The sequence below is a fragment of the Corvus moneduloides genome, chromosome 10, assembly GCF_009650955.1.
Source record: "Corvus moneduloides isolate bCorMon1 chromosome 10, bCorMon1.pri, whole genome shotgun sequence".
Classification (NCBI taxonomy): domain Eukaryota; kingdom Metazoa; phylum Chordata; class Aves; order Passeriformes; family Corvidae; genus Corvus; species Corvus moneduloides.
In genome coordinates, this window is record NC_045485.1 from 8,570,917 (window position 1) to 8,594,560 (window position 23,644).

The window sequence follows — 23,644 nt, forward strand, 5'->3', positions numbered from 1 at the left end:
CCATCTTTCCACCCACACCTTTACACCAACAGACATTTCTTCTGTTTGAAACAGCATAGAAAAATCTTTTCATTAAAAGTCAGGTTATACATTGGGGGAGCAATTTACACCATGGAAAAAAATGTTCAGGGATCATGTCAACAGTTTCTGCAAAACCACTTTAGAGAGGCTGTGTGTCAAGTGGACAAAAGAATGAAAAAATGAAGGAATGCTAAAGGAAGAGAGAGAAAGAAGCAGCTCCAATCAAACTCAGCTTATACGTCAGGCAGCTTCAAAATAATTAATATTCATGTCTCTATTTCAAACCACTGCACAGTTACAATTAACTGCTTTGCTGTTGTCTGCTATTTCCCTCAACAGCTCCTATGATTTTAAATTAACACAAATCTGCAAAACAAACAGAAAAAAAACATTACAGTTATTGCATAAATTGCTTCTTTTTAAGCTAAGTGCAAACCAAATTTGCTCAATACTAACACTTCACGGGTGAGAAGAATATGTTGCTCTAGTGCAAACGAGTACTCCTGCTGTTTGCTGTGACAGCCTCTTTTCCTCTGAGGGACTGTCCCAGCTGAGAAAGTCAGAGCTCATGCTCCAGGCCCTCCTTCCAGCTCTGGTGCTGTTCTCTCTGAGCACAGCAGCACCACAGGAAACCACCACCCCAAAAATCACTTCTTTACTTCACCCTGCAAGGACTGCCAACTTCTGCATGTCCCACAGACTGACTGACCTGTGTAAACCAGAGTCTGGGTGGTGGGGCAAAGAAAACTGAAAATATTGCTTCTGACATTTCTTCTCAGTCAGCCCTCTAAAGGACACTTTGTAGAGTGAGAAACTGTCCCCAAAGAATTTGAGTATCTTGGCATTTGTCTTCCTTCTTCAGAGAAATCTGAATATGTCTCAACACTAGAAAACTGCAAAGGAAAATTCTTTTTGAATACATTCATTTTGTCTCTAAACAGAAGAATAATCAGGTCTTTAATCTTCATTTTCTAAGAGTAAAAATTTTTAAATTACAAATAAAATTTAAAAATTAACAAGCAAAAATATTTAGTTCTGCCAAATGTTGAAATGAGTGATTTTATGTAGCCTGAATTCCTCCTTTTGTTTTCATTAGAACAAAATTTTGCCATAATTGTCATGATTTGACAGAATTCCACATTCAGTGGACTCGTGTCTTCCCAGCAGAAAAAACAGTTCTGAGATCTCCAGAGCAGCACAACCTCCAAATAGTATTTAGAAAGACAATAGCAAAAAGTAACTCAAAGGATATTAGCAGTGCTCACATGGAGGGGTGCCAGAGGAATGTCTTAAGGATATAACCTACTTTACTTAATTATCTGCCCCACAGAGCATATTCATACAATTGGTTTTGTTTGAAACTCAAGGGTTGAAGGGGTTTGTTTGTTGCTGTTTGTTTTATTTTTATTTTAATTTGGAGACTTTAATGGGTGCTGACAGCAAGCCCTCTGAGCAGTAAAAAAGTGTTTAATATGCAGAAAAGCCTCCATTTGCATTCTTTTACTAATAAAAAGAGGTACAGCTTTGCTTAAATAGTTACAAACTCATCTTTTGTACCAAGTACATGAATTTCTTCTGGCTGCACAAGCAATGTGTCTGGTCAGACCCAGCTCTGCCCCAGCTTCACTGTTTGTGTGTATCTGCAGAATACGTGTGAAATGTGACACACACATAGAACAAGCAGAAGTTACTGAGCATCATTCCTTAAAATCTACTATATTCCCTAAAAATACATTCAGGAGACTGATATCTGTAGGCACATACATCACACTAAAGTGTGCTTTACCACCTTAGTATAGAAGCTGTACTAAAAGTGACCAGAAATCTTTCAAATTTTCCCCAAAATATGGTATTGTTGATTCCATAACTTGTTTTATATTATTAAATAGAATGAGATTCTCTATAAACAGCAACTATTATCCCCCCCAAAAAATTAGAAAAATAACTTGACCTTATAACACAAATAATCCAATATCTGGCAGTACATCCTACATGCTCTTGCTCAGGAAAAAGTCCTCAGTTATTCAAACCACAAAATGTTCCAACAGCCAGGTTGAGATCTCTCTTACATTCCTGGAAATCAAGGGACTTCCACAAAGGAACCACTCTGATTTGACAGCAGCAGGCATCAAATTTGATGCCCAGTCCAGCATCTGATCTAAAAACATATTCTATACTATAGCACTATTTCCTGACAGTTTATTGGAAAATCTATCTGAAAGTATAAATTTGTAATGCCTCAGTCCATTATTTCCTGTTCCACAAGAGTTTTTAAGTCAATATCTCAGATTACGTTGGTTTACTCTTTGTAACCTACAAAACAAGCTAAAGTAGATTAAAAATTGTTCTTTTACTAGAATTTGAATCAGGGATACACAGCAACTATAGAAATATACAGGAAAAAGTAGATAATGGTGGCTGAATCTAAGTGTACTGAACCTGACACTGAGCTCTTTACCCATCTCTCTTCCCAATGCAATCAAGGGCAGAGACAGATAAATGCCCAAATGTCTCCTGAATATTTGTGTAACAGAAACTTGTCAGACAAGTTTTCAGGTTTGTATTCTATTTTGATACCTGTAAAGACTCATTCTACAAGTGCCTGTGGCACTCCATGAGTGATGAGCATCTGATGGAAAGTGGCAGCAAAATAAGAATCTCTCCTAGTCCCCAACTTTCCCCTATCTCAATCTCTAGCAAACAGAGAGTGGTTTAAATTTGGAGATGAAATAGGGTAAAAATAATATTCTGATATAGAACTTTTCCAGCAGGAAAGTCAAAGGAGCCTAAAATTGTTCCAGGAAAGTGGGAACCAAATACTTTCATTTCCCAAATGTATTTTAAGCTCTGTACAGCTGATGCAAAACAAGGACTATTATCAGATTCCCACTAAGGGTCTAATGCTGTCAGCCCACAACAGAACCAAAATCCAAAATCTCCTCTTTCCTTTACTTTTGTAAAACTAAAATCTTGCTGGCAACACTCTACCAAATTCAAGCCTATTGTCCCATTTTTGGCTCTAAATCCTATTTATTCTTTCACCCTTTTCCCAAAATGAAAGAAAAAATTCATTATAAGTAATTGTTCATAGATTTGATTTTCAGGGAGTTAGATGGCATTGGGTTACGCTGAAAGTAAAAAAAAAAAAAATCATCGGTTGCAGTATTGCACATTTGAAATTTATTATAAAGTATCATTGTTTCAAATGACCATTTCCCACAACTGGACATCTTTGTTCTGTGAAACACCCCTTTGCTTTGTTAAATGAAATTTTCTCAGCAGTGAAGCTGAACTCACCTGAAATCATTAATGCAGGGGGAACCTGTCTTTTCTTCACTTACAGAATTTTTCCTCAATATGTGTGCAAACCCTTATACAGGAAATTTAAGCCAGCCAACACTAAGCTGGCTTTTCTGTTACCTTCCACTGATGGCTTCAAAGCAGCCCATAGAGTCTCTCTGGATAAGTCATGCAATGCACCCCTACCAAATATTACAACTGCTGCCTCTGTGGGCAGATCATTTATTTTGAACCTAACTGTCAGAGAAACTCTATTTCCTTCAAGGAGCCTAACTGAAGCCAAGGATGCCCGAGCATGTACAGCAGGCTCGAGCCAAGAGACAGAGCATGCAAAGAGAGATCTTCCACATCATCCCAAAGACTTATTTTCCATTCTTGCAGCCATCAACTCAAACACACCATGAAACAGTTACTGGAACAAAGTATTGCCAGCTTGTTCCTAATTACTGGTTCTTCTTCCCTGCCTAAATCATAGCTAAATGAATGAGGGCTGTCATGGAAAGGGACTCAAATTTTAAGTTTGGCACAGCTGGATGATCAGGATAGGAACACAGAGAAAGCACACAAAAACCCCACAGCCTTGTCTTTGCAGCACTGAAGTCCAAACCCAGGCTTGCACCACGCACACTTTGAGAACACCCTACCCTGCCCTTCCCCGAACCTCAGAAAAACTGCTACAAACTTCCTGAGAAAGCAGACCCAGCGCTCTGCTCCCACAGCTTTGCCTGGCCCCTGGGTCTGTGGCAGCACAAGTGGTTCTCACTGATGCTCACACACGGCTCATGGCCACGGGCTGGCAGAGGGGTTACCCACTCACCTGTACGAGCATTTGTCAAATATTAGAGACAAGATGCTACAGGATTCCTTTTGTTCCACTGAAAGGTGCCTGGCCTTCCCTACCCCACTCCCCAGAAAGCGAATAGCCCTGTGTGCATTAGCAGGAGCATCAGCACTGTTTGGGGTTGCAGTACAGACTGCTCTGCTCTGTGCTCCTGGGAACTCAGAAGAGCTGCTTTCTCCATCAGACATCCTCTGGTTTAACAAAGACTGATGTGACACACACTTCTCTACAGTGGTGCCTCCAGAGCACAGCCTCACAAGTAACACTAAAACTGCTACTCAAACCCATTTTAAAATGAGATAACTCTAGACTGCAGCATTTAACAACCCGTAAATAAATTCCTAAGAAAAAAAAAAAAAATAATAAAATTTATAAAATGAAATGATGATGCAAGGTTGTGTTAAAGAGATTTCTCTGGATGCTATTTGGAGTTTCTATTTCCTATCACAGAAGCATGTCCTTTACCAGCCCTGACACTCTGCATATATACTTGCAGACATGAAGTTCGGTTGCTGTTTTAATGCACAGCAATTATATCCTTGGACCACTTATATTAAAACACATTGGGGCTATTTCTCCACCTTAAAGGCAAATTACAGCATATGAATAATTAACATTTTTTTTGGAGGCAGAGAAATAGATCATCTTCCCCCTCCATCTGGTGTGGTGCCTTTCCAGCAAGGCAGAAGTGGAATTTGAGACTCCTTTATGAATAAGCAATAAAAGACTCATGAGATGGGATGGTTTAGTAACTTCCAAAAAGGCAAATCAGCTGGAGACAGATATAGTTGAAGCTGGGTACCTCAGTTTGCACATGATTTATTACCTCCCCTGCTACAGGAGGACAGCTCCAGTTCCCAGCACAAACAGCTCTCCCCATCTTACCTCAAGAAGAACCTGTCAGGAAAGAAAGAGCCTAGCAAGTTTTCACTTTGGCCTTTGAAGTTCTTCCTTGGCTGACTGATGCTCGTCCATACATAACTGGAAGAAAAGACTTCCATTGTGCCGCTCTTTACACCAAGCGTATTATTCTCCAGACAAAAGCTTTCGAGTCTTAACTTTTAAACACAGCTCTCTTTAAGGTGTACTGTTTCTAACCCATAAAATCTTTTTTTGTTCATAAAAATAAACAAACAAACAAACAAAATAGACAGCTTTCTCCCCCTCAGGCAATCTACTCTGGTTGTTAGTTTTTTGCATTACTTTTTGCAAAGGGATACCACAGATGCAGAGCAGCCAGCACTCGTTCCCAGAAATACAGTATTTTTCCCCAACACTGTCTCCAATAGCTTACCCAGCCCAGCTTTAAACATGAAAACAGCCATTGTAGGAACCCCCTGGTTTTAGACGAGACCTGGTGAATAATCACCCTACTGAAAACATCTCCAACATCTGGCAACTTGCTGCTATTTGCGGGGTCTGTCCGCTGGGTCAGGCAGGGATGCAGGAGCAGGGCAGGGGGTTAAGCAATGAACATGCTCAGCACCTGCTTGCTCTCTGCCTGATTCTAATCAGTATTCTCCTCTCATGCCCAGGAATGCTAGAATTCCTCAGTTTCCTCAGAAAAACTCAAAACTTTTTCTGCCTCAAGGAAAGGAGAAGAGAGGGAAAAAAAAAAAAGAGAAAAAAAAAGAGAGAGACAGAAAAAGCCCCTTTCTGTTTAGGCTCTGACTAAATTTCATTAAAGACAATGCAAGTCTTGCTATTAAATTCAATAGTCCATTTTTCAGATTTATGAGGAATCTCACATGCTTGACACTATTAATTAGAGGAATTAGTGGTGTTAAAAAAGAAGAAAAACACACAAAACCAAACCTATAAATTTACTGTTTAAGGAGTACACTAAAAACATCATTTTCCACAAAACTTTAGAAATCAGTAAAAAATATTTGTTTCACCAACTCTAGAAATACAATCTTGCCTTATTCCAAGTTCTACTGCAGTTTTACCTCTAAAAACTTTTTTTTTTTTTAAGACCTATTGACAAGCTTAAGCCAGTCTATGAATTGCAACTGGCTCCTCAGTTTTTTGGCTCATAACTTCATGTCCAAGTTGCTGGACTATTTCTCTTTGTCAGGAAGAATGCTTATAAAATAAATTACAGATTTCTTTTAATAAAAGTTTAAAATCAAAACAAAGTAGTTCATCTCTGTTGCAGTCAGCCTGTGCAACACAAGCTCCCACCACTAAGAAATGCATTCTCTTGCATAAGGAGGGAAAGCTACAGTTTTAAACTATATATACTGGCAATGTACAACAAAAGAACGGCTAAAGCATGATTTTTGTCTCCTTTTTCTGCTCAGTACATATTTCTGTTTTAACAAGTACAATAGTAAAAAATAAATATCATTTTAAAAGAGAAGAAAAAAACCCACAAAATTTTAGGCAGCTATCCAGGAAATACATATTTTTAGTGAATGCAACAGCAGTGGTAGAAGAGAAACCAGTGCAAAACCTGTGTGCCCAGTCACAACCACATAAATTTCAAGCATCAAATACTCTCTTAGAACTAATGATTATTTGTATATATTATTGAATATATTTTTCACACCACATATTTTAGAGAATTGCAGGGTATTCATGGGAGACTCAGCAAAACTAGCAAAATATATGCATCAATTACTGCTGTACTCCAGTAAATACATTGTGGCTCAGAGCCTCAGTGTAAATTGAGGTGACGCCTCTGGATTCATCCCAGACCACACTAGCTATTGATCTGCTTTAGCTTTAAAAAATAGTAATAAAACTATTAAAAATAAAGGTGCAGAGTCTTTATCCCTTCACCAAAGCACACCCCTGCTTCTCTGTGCCAGGGCTCGCAGCATCTGTTAAGTGGTCCACACCATGGGCCACTGGACAAAAGAGTACCCACTGACCCCTCTACAAACAACCCCTGGTGTTCCCCAACTCTGCAAACCCAAAAGTTGAAAGCCCAAATACTCCTCCAAGGACAGGCTGCAATCCTATCTAGCCACAAAGCATTCATTCTAGAGGATCATTCCATCTGGATTTGCAGTTTCAGCAGATGAACTATGACAGCTGAACCTATGGAACACTTTTGATTCCTGAACACCAGACATTTGGAAATACAACTGAGGAAGGAAAATATCACTGGTCCCATTTATTTAAAAAAAAAAAAAAAGCAGCAACACAAAATACAAAAAAAAAAAAAAGAAAAAACCTACAAAAAGAAAAAACCACCACAGACACAATGAGAAAATTTGACCACACAGGAGCAGCAGAGACCAGTAACAGGGAAGGAGGAGCAGTCCTATCTCAGCTGGCTCCAGGCACAAGCAATGCAAAAATCACTGCAAGACACACAGAGCAAATTGTACCAACTCCAACCAGTTCCCCTTCAAACTAAAGCCAACTCTTCCAGCACCAATTTTGCCATAACCACTTTTTTCTTGTTTGTTTGTATTTATCACTTACTTACAAACACATTAGTCACCAAGGTCACTCCTTCCTACTCAAAAGGGGTATTAGAAAAGATCCCTTGGTCCAATTCAAAGATGGAGAACCACACTCACCACAGCCCAATCAGAAGAAAGACAAAGCCTACGGAAAGATGCCCTGGGCAGCCCCTTTTCCACAGCAGCAAACCAGCACCAGCTGTGCAAGGGTGGGAGAAAGCCCTTTAGCCCAAATCACAGGGACCTGAGGCATTCACTCCAAGAGCTGAATGTCACCTAGTGCAAAACACCACCTACAGAGCACAACTGTGACCACACCATCTCCACCTTGAGAACATAACGGTCCTGTGGAAGCATTAAACCTCGCAATAAATATAAGGAAATCACTTGCAAGATTCACGGAAGAAAAGGGCAGAGCAAGGAGCTTCCTGGTTTAGAAACAGGGTAGCCCCAGCTCCCACCTGGGCTGGGAGCCAGCCATGCACCCAGCCCTGAATTGCAAGGACTCTGCTCACTGCTTCAAACTCGCACTCAGGCACAATGGGTCTTTCAACCAAAGGATCCGGCCCTGAAAAGGGGCCCAAGGCACCCTAAGGGCACGGCACTCCACAAATACCCTGAGGCTAAAACAGGAGAAGTTACACATAAGTGCATCCAAAGGGGTTCCCGCCTTGCCATCCTGGGAAACCCACCATCCCATAGCCCCTCCCTCTGCTAACCAATTGCCAAAAAATAAGCACCCCGTGGCCTATTTCTTTAATAGAGTAGCGCTTTTCTGCACGGTAGCACTCAAGATTAGGAACAGGTGAGTTCCTCCTACACTCTTTGATCACCTGGAGGATCTTCTTTTTCACCCCTCTTAACACTTTTCTGGGGCGTTTTATTTTTTATTTATAGCTATCATTACCAGGATTCAGATACTAGCTATATTTAGGATTTTTTTAGTATTCACTTTAAATTTCTGTCTCTGACTTACTCTTCTGAGGCTGACAAGTCTGTTCCTGATGTCAGATTAATAGAAATATTTATGTCATCAATCATCACTCCATCTTTTCGACCGCCAATACAGGCGAAGCACAGTAACTTTGAATTCTGATTTAAGTTCTTCCTTGGCCAAGTGACCTCTTACAGCCTGGGGACAAGCCCTCTTTACACCCATGCTAGGGTAGGGTTTGACAACCATTCGAATTACATGGTTTCCTTCCAAAAATTTCATTTGCTGTGTTGATTAGGACCAAAGGTTGAGGGCAGGAATGTTGTATAGGGGGACAGAGCGTGCCTCCTTCAGCCAGGGAGGAGCCAGAAATCAGAGGGAGCAAGCAGCACTGCCTCCCACCCTGCCAGGACTCATGGAGCAGATTGGTTACAGAGTTCCTTACAGCAGAGAGCCACGGGGGGTTTGTTTGCCCTTTTTTGCTAAATCGTATGTTAGAAAAATTAAGTGCCACTCTCTAAAGCAGCTTTTTAAAATTTGCTCTCCTTGTAGCATTTTAACTATGCTTACTGGCTGTGTCAATTCTCTTCTTTACCAGCAACTATAAGCACTATAAGGTCTTGCTAAGTCTGAGAAAGTGAAGGTGTTCCCTCAAATCTGGAATGTAATTGACCTTTCACACAGAGCCAAATTCAGTGCTAAGTAACCTGCACAGTCCTGCTGAGAGCACAGGACTGTTCCGATGTAAATGCCAATACAGTTTGTTCTCAAGAAACTTTTAAAACAGAGAGAGATGAAAATAATAAAAAGATTAAAAATATGTCTGCTGTATGCAGCCATTTTGCATTTTCACCAAGACATGTGAGCATCCTGAGACCCTGCAATGCTTCTGGCTGCTTCAGTCCCTGCCCCAGTGCACACAACATGCAGCTCAAGCCAGTCTCATGTTCAGAAGAGGTAGACAAGCAGTTAGTTTTAAGCGGTTTTCAAACGGCAACACTGTATTTGTTGGAAAACAAGCTGTGGGTACTAAAGCAACAGGGGTTTGTGTGGTTTTCTGTGTAGCTGCCAAATATTTGAGCATTTTTGCTTGAGCCTGTTGGTTTAAAAGAGAGCAGGTCAAATCAACTGAGCTAAACCAGGGATGAACCCACAGGGCTTTTTCCTAACTGTGACATCTATTGTACAATCTTCTAAATAGATTCCTAAATGTTTTCTTCTATTATTTTCCAGTTCCACAGACAAAGAACACAGTGAAGTCATATACCATACAGGGAATCACCACCACATACAGCAAGGGAGGTACACATGATGCCTTTCTCTGCACCACGTGTTAGAAATCTACAGAAAAAGTTTGTCGATTTCCGTTCCTAACATCACACCATAAAAATCTGATGACTGTTTACTTAAACCATCACTCCTTAGCTAGTAGTTGTTTGGAAGTATCTCTTCTTCTATGTAAATACTGATAATGTAATTCAGTGTTCATTCACACACCAGCATCAGTTCACCATCTGCAGTGGAGTTAAACTTGATTCATCTCTTAGTAAATGGAATTCCAGAGACTTTTTTTCCAAAATCTGTACTTTTCAGGATTTCATTGTGAAACAGTGTATTTCACTTTCCGTTTTCTTAAACTAAATATTTTTCACTTCCTTTTTTTCTTTGTTAAAACACCTTCCTTCTGAAAACAATTTATTTTGCTGTTCATGAAACCAGCTGAGTCCTGACTTCCAGCTAGTTCTGTGCAAGTTTTTTCTCACCACTCAGCCTGACAGGAGGGGTTAGGTAAGTGTCAGAGTATTTACTGGGGCCCATGAGCACCGCATGCTCTGACCCTTCAGTACTTCACACCAGATCAAACAGCCAGCCCTTAGGTCAAAACAAAAAGGAAGTCCTGCCACACCATCTTCAGTAGAAATGGATTTTCTGTGGAAGCATTCCCTGCTACTCCACTAGCCTGGTTTCTATAAAGCCTGTCTACACTCATCTCCATCTTCTCTGAGACAGTTAAAAACAGAGGTGGAAAGCAGTTTTAAGTACAATTTGGTTACACTGAGTACCGTTGGTGCTACTGCCTCGCAGGGGGTTGATGTGTTGTACATTGGTTACGTTTTTAACAAAGTGAAGAGTAATTTTGCCAAAAGAGCTGTGGTTGCTATTGCTTTTCTGGGCTAGTACATGGAAGAGATTCCGATTATATTGGCATGAACAGTCCTACTCATTTAAGTAAGGTGAATAAGATTTGACAGAGGCTGAATAAGCTGTCTGCTTGCAGAAATGTCAGCCACAGATAGTTTATTCCTCGTACTATTCAAACCACAGTGATCTATGTGACAATATATCTGATAAAGAAATTACTACATAGTCATTTTCAGATCAGACATCCAACAGGAGGCATATCGTAAGTATAAAAATCCTTAGGACTGGTCCTTATATGGGCTTGTGCATGATATAAACATTGATCATGTTTGGCAGAAAGTCTACAACCAGGCAAATATCCACTAAGAAAAAATCAAAACGTAGCATGGCTATTCACTGTGCTCACCACAGCTCTCCATGGAAACAAAAAGTTGAGTTCATGGACTTTAAGGAAATCTATCTAAAATGCTTTCAAAGAGTGTTAGCTCTTTCTCTGGGACAAAACGTCTCCTAAAGTAGCTGAGTACTTGCAAAGCATGCACAGACTGATATTTTAATCAGCAATAACCAGACAGAATGGAAACAGTGTATTTAAGTGAGAAAATGAGGATTAACAATTTTTGGTCTTATCCTTTACTCTGCTGTTTTTCACAACAGCAGAGGAGACCCACCCAGTCACCTAAAAATCAGTGCAACACAAGAAGAGGCTTTCTGGATTTACCAGGCTTCTTACAACTGTTTGTGCAGCTAAATTTCTGTGTCTAATGTATGCAGTGGGACCTGGATCTCACACTCCCATACCACACAATTTAGATGAGAATTCATATCATAATGACAAGAAAACACTTCCAGATTGCACAACCTCTTCTACTGAGGATGTGGTGGGATATATTTTACTATCTCTGAAATAAGTATAACTTTCTGCCATGCAACAAGGACCTGATTGTTCTCAAGGGCTCTTGCTTGTTTTTCTGCACAGCCTCGGCGATCCAACTTCTCCCATTTTTGGAGAAGGGACAGCACAACTATCCTAGCTGGGGCAAGTAGGATACATAAAATCCAAACTGAAGAGAATGACCAAACAAATGTTGCAAGCTTGTTTGTGTCCCTTTTATTCTGAGAGCCCAGTCTGGAGAATGGTCTGGCTTCTCGAGCTCCCTTGCTTTTATTGGACTATTTATCTCCTCTGTGATTTGGTATACAAAGAGAACTTTTTTTTTCCCTTTAGGCTACACTCATCAAAAAGATTACCTGCAACAAAATTAGTTTTAGTAAAATTCAGTTAAATACTTTGTATTTTACCTGCTACAATAGTAACATTTCAATGCACTGTATACTAAAAATAAAGCAATTAAAACAAAATCAAATCCAGTAATGCTAAAGAAAAAAAAAAAAACAAAACACAAAACTGTAAGAGCATACAGTGTATACATTCAACAGACCATGAAAAATAAGGATTCCATTCAAACTTCACATCTCATTAAAAACAATTTGGCCATTAATCCATACAGGTTTAGGAGCAAAGAATGATTTTCCAAGACAGATAAACTGAAATGATCCTCCTTTGATCTCCGAGGTTAAGAATCAGCAACAATGGAAGATGAACAAGGGGCAGAACCAGTGGCCTTTTTATGTGCTACAATGGCATCAGCAAACAACTACTTAATCAATATTTGGCCAGGGACACTGAAAATTTCTTTTCAAATTTTAATTCCTAGTTGTAAAACAACTGTAGGGCAACCAGCAAGATAAGACATTAAACTGACTGCTTAATTGCCTTTTACTGTCTTACTAGTTATATATGCACATTCTTAATAGTTCGTGAATCTTTATTTACTAGGATGAATAAACGACCTGTCAACGATTACATCAAACTCCCCCAACTAAATAATCTCAGCACATGACACACTTTAACTCTAATGTGTCCTCAGTGAGTTTTAATTTCATTATGCTTCACTTTTTTTCTAGGCAGAGTGATTTAAACTGAATTAGTTTAACAGCATGGGGCAGGAGTACTCCAGGGCAAGTAAAGTAAAATGCCACACTCACACTACGCTAAACAAGGTCTTGTGGTGAATTACATTACTGTACATCATTTTTATTAGCCAGAGAGCTCAGTGTTCAGGGACCATTTGGAAGTACCCTGCATTTTTATTTCTATATTTTGTTCTTTCTGTGGCCATATGTGTTTGCTACCTAGGATTTAAAGTGACATTTACATGGAGAAATTTGCATTGACTGGCGTGCTCTGATTTATTGCTTTGTGTTTCACTCAATTTCTTCTTAAATTAACCAGAGAGCACTTTGTAGTTCTGCTTCATTTCCCAATGCAGTTTTATTACACAGCTCTGGGGACTCATGATAATTTATCACTATCAGCTTTATTGGCTTCCTTCTCCTAAATCCTGTTCCAACCCTTATCGATAGGTAAACCAAAACAAACTAAACGTTCCCCAAATAAGTGTTAGATAAAAGTGTTGTCTTTGACTGATACAATGGAGAATCACTATTCAAAATCAGACATGGGAATTTTTTCTTTTTAAGGATTTTATCGGTATTGGCTTTTACTTACAGCATTAATTGCTAATTAGCTTTTTATCTAATTAAAACTTCTGTCTGCTGATTCCACTGCTACCTCTGTGTAAACACAGACACAAAGATCCTTGCCCTCAGTGAGAGTTTTGCCAGAGTTTCACTTGGGATTAGAGTCACCCTCTTGTGCAGTGGGTACTTTCTTCTAACAGAACAGAACAAATTTGGGCCCCATTCCTGCCTGCCCCGGCCCACGTGAGCAACGTTACACACATGAATAGGCCCTTTGAGTGGGACTCCTCACGACTCGTCATCATAACCCTCATCTGCAGGACTGGAGGTCTGGTGCCCAATCGAGTAAACCCCTCTTACATCCTAAACCTGGCGATTTCTCCCAGAACCACAGTTGCTCAGCACATTACAGAGCTGGTCTCAAGAAAAGCCTGATGTCTATTATGGTAAATTCCTACTGGCATCACAGATTCTGCAATCACAGGAGAATCTGGAAAGCCAAATATATAAATCACATTCTCAGAGGAAGTCCTAGCCACACTGAAGTCAACCAACTGTTTATTGCCTCAGCCTTTCCAGAATGATACCCTGTAAATCTAATGAAGATTTTCAAAGCAACCAAATAAAGTGCTAACTTGGATACAAATTCAAGTGAATCAACTGCTGTGTGTGAAGCAATCCTGGCATTTGCTAAAATAACATTCGGCTTTGTTCTAGATACACACAATTAGAAAATCTGGAAAGGATGCCCACAGCAATTCTGCTTGAACAGGCTCTGACTCTTTTAAGTTGAAGAAAGTGTCTCTAAGATGGCAAAACATTCAAAGCCATTAATAAAATCATGATTTCAAGCAAAGGATATGATGTATATATGTATTACTTCAGAGAGTTGCTGCTAGATTAACACCCTTTCTTCCCACAGCTGGAAATATTACTGGTGCTTTTGTCAGACGATTAGCCTGCAGTTAGTGTGACAATCAGAACTCTCCTCAAAATCCCCCACTTCAAGACATGAGGGCAGAGCCCTGGCAGCTCTGGAAGAGCAAACTCCACTTTGAAGTCACCCTAAACTCAAACGTTTAGCACCTTTTTAAAAATGCTCAGCATGCTGGGCCATCACACTCTCACTTGATGGTGAGATCATTATTCATTACTCAGGTCATCAGTTATTATTATTATTAGCTCAGAACAATGATATGGAAGCAGAAGCCTGGCCCAGAGCCCCACAGTGATTATGGGTGAGGCAGAAGAAACAAAGCTGTGCTGGGTTTGCGTGGGATCACCTGCACAAATTTGCACTTGTGCAACACCTGGCTTTTCTACCTGGGCCTGGGCTCCCACTACTAAGATATGAGGAAAGAGAAGGGGAAAAAGACAGAAAATATAGTTGGCACTATCTGCCTTGAGCCAAATTCTGGACTCACTAGGGAGTTTTGCTTAATTAAGCACTATTTTCTCGTCAGCTCTGAGAGCCTCAGAAATTACACTGTTCAAGTGACATGAGATGATTTCTTAGACCTGCTAGTGACCAAATTATATAGAGAGATTTCAGGCTCAAGAAGATAATTGCCTGCAGCCACAGCCATCACATTTCATTCAATAAGTGAATCTTTACCATGAACATTGAGCAGGGGAACAAACTGTGCTTCTCGGCCCACAACAGCATTTCACACAGCACGTAAGTCCTCCTATCACTGCGCCCTGGGACAGGACACTGGAGCAAAACCAGGACAACCCCTGCAACCAAAATCTAACTCAGCATCTGCTTCATCCCATGCTCCAGCCACTAACCCAACAGTCTACGGTGTAGAAATGAATGACTCAAACTGATATCTGGTGCCTCCATGTTAATCTTCTCCCTTAATAAAATGTCTTTATTAGTTTAGCAATCTAAAAATAACTGGCTGCATGATACTGACCAACCCTTATCAAAACATCTGCCAGCCCATCTAGCTGAAGCTACCCTTTAGATCATGTGCCACAACTTCAAAGCCTCATGCATCAAGTCAGTAATTGTAACATTGCATCTAAATATTTAAGCTAGGGGCTGGTAGTCGCGTGTCCCATTTACAGTCAGCATCTGTCCTCTAATTCCATTACAGTACAAAGCAAAAATGTTTCCCAAAACTCACAAACAGGAAAAGCATCACACAGCTAGAGAGGCAGCAGCAGCTTGAACTTTTGAGCTGCTGAGCAGGGCTTTTGTGCTAAGGTCCTTTTTTTTCCTATCCCTTCAAACTCCCCACATACACACACTAAAATAGGGGTGGTGCCGAAATTGTATTAATGTGAGCCTCAGGCACACAGAAAAAAAGAAAAGAGGAAGGGGAGGGAAGGGGGGGGAAGGGTTTGGTCCAAGATGAAAGTAAGAAGAAAATAAAGGAGGCAATTTAGTCTGCTGTAGCCTGAATTGCTCTCAGTACAGCCAAGGGTAGAGGCTTGGGATGAGTAGGGCCCTTTTTGGACGGGTACGCATGACTGGGGGAGGATCCGCCAGGACAGGGCCCGGGGGCCAATTCCGCTAGCTGGGAACAGAGGCCCCCTTTGAGGCCGAGCGGGGGGGGGGTCCCGGCCCCGGCCCCTGCCCCAGCCCGCTCGCAGCGGGCCCGAGGACCAGCTCTGCATCACTGCAGTGCTGAAAGCCACTGGTTCCTGCCAGAAAACAACAACTATTTTATGAAGGGGGGAGCTATCAGATTAGTCAGCAAACCATGCCGCACATAACTCCCACCAAAGGTACAAGCAACTCCCTCTTCTGTAGTGGTTATGCTAAAAATAAGCCCTGATGTGCCACATAAAGGCACAAAACTTTCTCATATTCTTTATTTATGGTTTGTGCCTTTAAGAAAAGATTATCACACATGCAGAAATACAGATATGCTATTATAGAGCTATCAGCCTCCTGATACACACTCTTACAATCAAGATTTCTTTAAATATATACCCAGAATCAGGGTTGAGGGTGACACCAGCAGAAACACTGAAATACAGCACGTACAGAGTTGCACATGCGTTATCTGTAAACAGTGTGAGAATCACATGTAAGTATCCAAGAAGAGAGGCTGAAACAGAATCACACCCAGCATACAAAAGTTTACCTACGCGTATATATGTGGTCGGAGAAATCCCAATGATACACTATCACACATTTTTTAAAAACGTCATGTTTCCATTCTCTCAAATTCCACTCTGCTGTAAATACTCCCTGAATCTTGAATTAGCTACCATTAAAATGACAACCGTTCTCCTTATCTTTGGAAAAAATGCCACTCCTTGAGCCACCCAAAGGCCCAGGCGAGGAGGGGATTTCAGGCAGCACCAGCAAATGTCCAGCACTAATGTGTGCTCCTGAGCAGAAGAGCCATACTTTGCCTCATGATCAGCCTTGGGAGTCACTTTCTGACCGATGCCGTAATCTTCCCTGGCACCCATGCTCTGGGACACCTCAGGCCCCCAAGGGCAGAGCTACAAAAGGCCTCCCTCTGTAACATGGAGCACTCAGCATTGAGCTACCGCCTGAGGGTTTTGCTGTGCAGCACACAGATACCCTTTGGACATTCTGCAAGCATCCCGGGTGTCAGAAAGGGCATCTGAGACGTGCTGTCAGCAGGCACCCTCTGCCACACCAGGCCTCATAGCCAAGCTGGTGGGTGCTGGCAAATATGATCCTGCAGCATCAAAATCCTTCGGAGCTCTGCCAGTTATTTCAGTAAGAGAGCAGGATGATTTTTATAGATGGAATGAAATCAAAGATCCTCAGCTGGCAAGGGGAGTTGAAGTAGAACTTTTTTTTGTTGGTCAGACACAAAGTAGTGGTGGGCTTCCTTTATGGTTATTTTTTTCTTGTAATGGTCTCAGTGCTGTGCGGTCCCTATAGTATCACACTCCATGCAGGGCATGAGTATGGCAACAAATGTTTTCTGGAGCAGCAGCACAGTCGCACTGCAGCATCCCAGCCACTCCAGTAATGAGATTAAGCAACAGCTTGCTAGTCAGGGAGGGGGAGCAGGCGTTGCTGTGGGGAAGAGCACACTCTCCTTCACACTGCCAATCCTTCCCCGCCACTGTCACAGAACAGATGGGATTACCAAAGCTGCCGTTACCACGGAACTGTCCGGTCACGTTCACGCAGCAAAAACCTGCATGCCCAGGGCAGGAGAGGGCTATACTACCCTATGTAATCAAGGGGAAAATTGCTACTGATTGAACTCAAAACAAACAAAATAAGACACATCCACAGAAAGTGAAGGAGAAGGTACATCAGGAGGTGGAATGCAGCCTCCTCATAGAACTCTGCTGGGAGGCACTAGTGAGCCCCTGTTGCAGCAAGGCACCACTGGCCCCAGCAGTTTTCCTGCAAGAGTTTTGGGGCTCCCCTGGGCTGCTGGGAGGCAGCCACGCACCCAGACACTGACTCATGATAAATCAGGAGCCCCACTTTAAAGGGCAGACAGTCAAAGAACAGGAAGACTGTTTCAAAGTGAAACAGAAGGATGGGTTATATTGATAACAATATTTTTTCTCTTGCTGTCTCTATTAACCGCTCTTTGTTCCATAAAGCAGTGATATTATCAAGGCTTACTATCTTCTGTTTCTAATCTCTGTTGAGAAATTCAAGAAGGCATTAAAGCTAGATATTTAACAACTAGGGCACTGAATTTAGCTATTTTTGACCTTGGTGTACATCCCTCTTGGAAAAATCCTCTGTTGAGGGAGATGCTGGAGTAAACTCTGGACTGATCATATGCGGGCAACTACACCAGGCAATCAAACTGTTCCTTCTGGCCTTAAAATCTCTAATTTTGTTAGCATCTTCTGCATGTTTGTATTATACACATCTTTGCAAACACAGACACGTAGAAGATAAGACTTCCCTGAAAGTTTTAATAACAGTTGAAAACTAAGTTTTAGGAGGGTTTAGGGGATTGTTCCAACAAAACAAGGACATATTGTACTGTCAAAGAATGGATTTCAGTTGTCCTTGAACGACACCGGCATCCCTTGATGCCTAGAAATGCTATAAATATTTTCTCTCTAAAAACAGCTATTTTTTTTTTCCACGATGGAGAGTCCATAAAACTGCATGGAGCATCAGCTATTAGGGGCTCATTGAATAATTCATCCCTCATTGCAAGCCCATAATGTCTTTTCTCAGCCTTTTGTGGGGCTGTTTTCTCTTCTTTTCTCCTTGAATTATAAAAAGGTTGCCTTCTTTTGTTCACATCAAGCTGCTGCTAGCTGAAGCTTTGTCTGTGCAAAGCCAAAGTGTGAGTTTCAATGGACTCCCCCCTCTTTGTTTTCCAAGTTCATCTCCAAGTGTAGATTGTGTATAGAAGGCCTTCTTTGTAAAAGCTGGAAAAGTTGTACAAATGTTTGACCAGCTCATTTGGTACTTTTGTCTCGCCTTCTCCAGTGCCTGTGCATGTGCTGGGCAGCAACTTCCACACACTACTTCCAGGCACGGCTTCAGCGGGAGCAGCAGCTGTCCCCCCGCAGCAGCCCTTCACCTCCGCCTTGTTCAGGTTGCAACCTCCTCGCAGTCCCTGGCCAAACACCAACACATGCTCTTCCCAGCAGTTTTAAGAGCAGAAAAAACAAAACATGTGGCTCCCTGCCCTGTTCAGACTGCAGAGACTCGGGGTTCCGCAGCTTTTTCCTGCAACTGTCCCTTCTATGCAGCTGCAGCCTTTTGCTTGGCTTGGGAAAGGAGCCCCTGCATGGCTATGACGAGGGGCTCTGTGATCGCTCCAACCCTCCCTGCTCCCTGGTTATTGAAAGCCAAACTAGCAGTGACTCCCATCTTTGTTCCAACCTCTGTGCCATTCCTGCACACTGCAGGATCGTTCCGGTGGGGAAATGGGACACGATGGGATGTGGCAGCCAGGCTGTCAGGGCTCACTCCTTGCCCTACACCTCCCGCTGCGCTGGCCCTAGGACAACCTCTGGGAGAAGGGGAGTGATAGCCACCAGCAGCTGGGACTGGCACTGGCACTGGCCCGTTGCAGGGCTCCACAGAGAGCAGGGGCAAACAGGACTTTACCTCTTTCGCTGAGGATGCCATCAATGCTGTGCTTGGCCTTCTTGTCGCCTTCCTCCACCTCCTTTCTTTCCAGCTCAGCCTCCTCTTCCTCACCTTTCCCAAACTTGCTCCGCAGGATGCGGCTGATGGAGCTCACTTCAGGGGGGAAGTGCAGAGCTGTGACCGCCTCGTCCCCAGCAGCTCCCCGCAGCTCTCGGGCCGACCCGGGGAGCTGAATCCCCCATCAGTGCCGCTGGCTCGTATCCCTCAGCCACTGCCAGTCAGGACTTAGGGAAGGCAACTACCCACTCCGGTCCCCGCGGGGGTTTCAGGGAGCACCGTCCTGCACCACGCTCCAGCGTGGGCACAGCGGCTCCCGAGAAACTTTCTTTTCCCCGAGCCCGCACAGTGGGTGATAAAAACCCGCAGACACCACACAAATACTGCTCCGGCTCCATGTGCCCCCCATCCCATCCCGCAAACAACCGGCAGGCACAGGGAGCTGCTCCCCATCTCCGGCTTCCCAGCTCCGTGTCTCCGGCAAGCCCCGAGCCCTCCTGCTGCAGCAGCCCGGAGGGGACAGCGGGGAAGCATCGGGAGGAGGAGGGGAGGGGGATGCAGTTGCAATTTAATTGAAAACACCCCGCCGAGCGCAGGAATCCTCCCGGGACGCGCCAGAGGCACCGCATGCTAACGCCGGCTGCTCTGTGGGCACCGGTCCGGCCCGGGGCTCCGATCCCGAGGGGACGGGGCTCACCCTGGTACCGCGCTACCCTCCCCAGGCCGCTCCCGACCCTCCGGGACCCTCTGAAACCCCCGCTCCGTACCTGACGGCACCGTGTTGCGATCGCACACCCCGTCCTTCAGCAGCTTGTCCCGGATCTCCCAGCTGAACATGCCCGCGTTTTCCCGCTTGTATTCCTCGATTTTCTTCTCAACATCCGGCGTCGTCACCTGCTTCAGTAAAGACAAGGAGAGCGGGCACAGTCTGTAGGGCCAGAGCCCCAGGGTGGTCGGAGCCACCCGCGCCGTCGTCAGCGAGAGCCGACACTGGCCCCACTTAGAAACGCCGATATTAAACACCCGAATGCGGGCAGGGTGAAATAAGAGGGGACACACAAGTTAATAACGGGCCCGCATAAGACGAACACCCTCTGTGTTAAACGAAGCGTCCCAGAAAATCCTGGGAGGCTACCGGGAAGGTGGGACAGAGCCCTCGGCAGGGAAAGCCCTGAATCAGGCAACACCGGCTGCCGTGTGGCCGAGAAAATCCCAGGTCGCGACCAGCGGAGGACTCCGGACAACGAAGCTCCAGGTCAGTAAAGTTTCGGCTGAACAAAGTTTGCAGCTCCGAACAAAAACCAGCGTAATAAAAACGCGGAAAGATTTGAGTACCGGTATTTTTCTTTGGTAGCCTCGTGATTTGAAAATAAAGCTCAAAAACAAACATAAAGAATGATCTCCCGGCTGCAATAACATTACGTTCGAGTAACATGCTTATAAAAAATTACCTCTACTCCTAACACCGAAAGGAAAAGTTCAGGCATCAGTTCACTACTTTAGAAGAATCGGGGGCTGGAGGGGGGGGAATCTAGCAACAACTTCCAATAAAAATTCAAGCCTTTACTTCGCTTTAGTGGGAAAGAAAAACTGGAGGAGGAGGAAGAGAAGCCTATTCTTGGGAAAAAATTTAGTCTCCATTATTGTTAGCGCAAACTTTTCGTTAGCGTAGCTATAAATACACGCAGCTCTAGAGCAGGGAGAAAAAGTAAACAGCAGGAGAAGTAAAGAGACAGACAGAAATACGGGTCGTTTTTTTGCGCTTTCAAAGAAACCGGGGAGGGCCCGATCCAGCCGCGCTGGGTCAGCTCCACCACCGGACCAGTCGCGTCCCGGTCCGTCCCGCAGCCCTGAGCCTGCCTGTGCTCCTGCGGGAATTAGCGTGGGGCACGCGGGGCTCTGGGAAGCCAAGCGCTAAAAAACCCACGCTTTTCGCCCTATTTTCGTTTGAGATTTTTTAAATAGCATTTCCTTAATTAAAAGTATATTATTGCCAAGAACTCAAACAATATTTTCTAAAGCCTCGGGAAGTTTGAGAGCAACAGGCGAGGACACAGCTAGGGTGCTGTGCCCCATGAGTGTCTGCGCCCACCCCCGGCCTCGCAAGTCCCCTTGGCCCTCCCGGCTGTCGCCGTCCCCACTGTAAACCCCGGTGCCGGCCAGCCCGGGCTATGTCCCGGTCGGACCTCTCTCCCCGCCACTGTGGCCGGGGTTTGCCCTGTTCCGGGCGGGCGGGAGGGGCTCACCTTGGGCTTGCTGCCGCCGATGGCCCCCGGCCGGATGGAGCCCGTCTCCTGGTACCTGCAGAGAATTTTGGAGACGCAGCCGTGGGACACTCGCAGCTGGCGGGAGATGACACAGGGCCTTATGCCATGGTGGGCCATCTCCACTATCTTGTGCCGGATATGGTTGGGTAAAGGCCTGCCATTGATAAACACTCCTCCGAGCTGATTGACTCTGCCCTGGCCTAGAGGGGTAGAGACTAGAAAAGGAGGGAAGGGAGGCGGGGGGGGGGGGGTAAATGGAGTTAACGTCTCTTTCGGATCCTGCTGCATCTTTTTTGTTGTTGTTGTTTTTATTGGTTTTTTGTCGTTGATTTTCTATAAGGCAACTCACCCCCGCCTGCCCCGCCACCCCGCAGTGCGCCCAGGGCCCGCAGCTCCCGTGGAGACCCCGCCGCCGGCCCGGCGGACAGGGGAGGGAGGAGGCCGTGGGCTTCACCTGTTGCACTCAGCCGGAGCCGGCTTTCAGAGCCCGCCCGACTCCGGCGGAGAAGGGGGAAGCGATGCGGGAAGGCCGCAGTGTCCCCGGCGGCGCGGGGGCCGGCTCCGGCTCGGCCGCCCGGGAGCGGCGGGGGGAGCCGCCGCAGCCGCCCGTCCTCCCTCGGGCAGGGGCCTGATAGTCCCCGGCACTGCAGGGCCCTCGCACCGCCGATACCTTGGTTAAGGGCGGCCACTTGCAGTGGCCCGGTGCCACGGCTCTAAACTTCCTTTCGATTCGCATTGCCTCTATTTGAGTTTAATTTTTTTTTCCTAACTTTTACCCGAACTTTGAGCTCCCCAAACCACCACCCTCCACTCCACTAAGAGAGCCTGGGCCGGCTGCGCTGCCGACCTCCCGGTCGGTTCCTCCCGCTCCCGGGACGGGCCCCTCGCAGGGTACGAGGCCGGAGCCGCCGGCTGCGGTGGCCCGAGCCGTGTCCGTCCTGGGACAAATCCCTGCTCTGACAGCCCAGGCACGGGCCGGGCGGCTGTCCTGGAGTCCTCCGTGGGCCAGATCTGGCGGGCCGGGGGGGCCGCTTTGTTCCGGCGTCCCGGCATGGAGCGATTATCCCTTTCCCGAACTGGAGCAGCACAGGCGCGGCCTTACCTTCCAGCGGGAACCCGCTGCGGGGATAGTTCTGCCCGGCCCCGGGGCGCATCATCCTGGGGACAGCTCCGGCCAGAGTTGTCATCGCGGCGGCAGCGGCCAGCAGGGTTATATCCAGGTGAGGGCTGATCTAGGGGAGACCTGCGCTGTCAGCGGGCCCCGCCGAATCAGGAGCGGTCCCGGAGGGGGTGGGGGATGCCGCCGAGGGGCGGGGAGGAGGCAGCTCCGCCGCTACCCCTTTGTCAGTGACCCGCGCTGCCCCGCACCGGGAGGGCAGGGGCCGGGCGGGAGCCCCGCCGGGCGGCGCGGCTGGGCGCGGGGAGGGCTGGCGGGCGGCGGGGCGGGGGGCGGCGGCGGTGTCCCCGGTGCGGCGGGGAGCGGCGGCCGCGGGGCCGGGAGCATTTATCGGCTCCGTGCCCGGCGCGGCTCGGCGGCGGCGCCGCCGCGATTGGCCACCGCCGTCCGGCCCGGCCGCGCCGCCCCCGCTGATTGGGCGAGCGGCGGCTCTCGGGCATCGCCCCGGCCGGCGCGACGGCGGCGCGACCGGACCGGCACCGCGCGGCTCGGCTCGGCTCGGCTCGGCTCGGCACCGCACCGCACTGCAGGACACGGCATGGCCCCGCGCTGACCCCGCGGGCAGAGCCGTGCTGGGCCCTTTCGCCGCAAGCAGAGGGCGGCGGGCCATGGGGATCTACCCGATGCCCCGACGGCCGCCCCAGCCCCGGGAGACAAGCACCAGCCGGGGAGGCCTGGACATCGCATCGCTCAGGATCCCATGTCACTGCGGGACTCCGCAGGACAGCCCCCATCTGGCTGCCATGAAGCGTTTTTTCTCCTGGCCCTGGTCCCCGAGAACCAACGGAGGGGTGGGGGGAACAACCTTTTTCATTTTAAGGAAAAATGCTTCTTCCTTTATTCTTTCCTTTTACTTATTTACTTTGAAATCGAAAGTACTACCGAAAACTCTCTCCTTCCAGAAGAAATATCTCTGGAGCAAA

General features: G+C 45.6%; 1 protein-coding gene across 4 annotated transcripts in view; it reads right to left on the reverse strand.

Moving 5' to 3' along the window:
- Positions 1 to 22,953, reverse strand: part of PAX3 (paired box 3) — a 74,793-nt gene extending 51,840 nt beyond the window's left edge. For 2 of the 4 annotated variants that reach the window (XM_032120101.1, XM_032120099.1), the window contains exons 1-4: positions 22,647 to 22,953; positions 21,524 to 21,759; positions 20,045 to 20,171; positions 19,239 to 19,373 (exon numbers count right to left, since the gene is read on the reverse strand). In XM_032120101.1, coding sequence (XP_031975992.1) covers positions 19,239 to 19,373; positions 20,045 to 20,171; positions 21,524 to 21,759; positions 22,647 to 22,731 — 583 coding nt within the window. In that variant the 5' untranslated portion in view covers positions 22,732 to 22,953. Of the gene's footprint in view, positions 1 to 19,238; positions 19,374 to 20,044; positions 20,175 to 21,523; positions 21,760 to 22,646 lie in introns of all 4 variants that reach the window. The other 2 variants (XM_032120100.1, XM_032120098.1) reach the window with 1 other exon arrangement.
- Between the last annotated feature and the right edge of the window lie 691 nt (positions 22,954 to 23,644).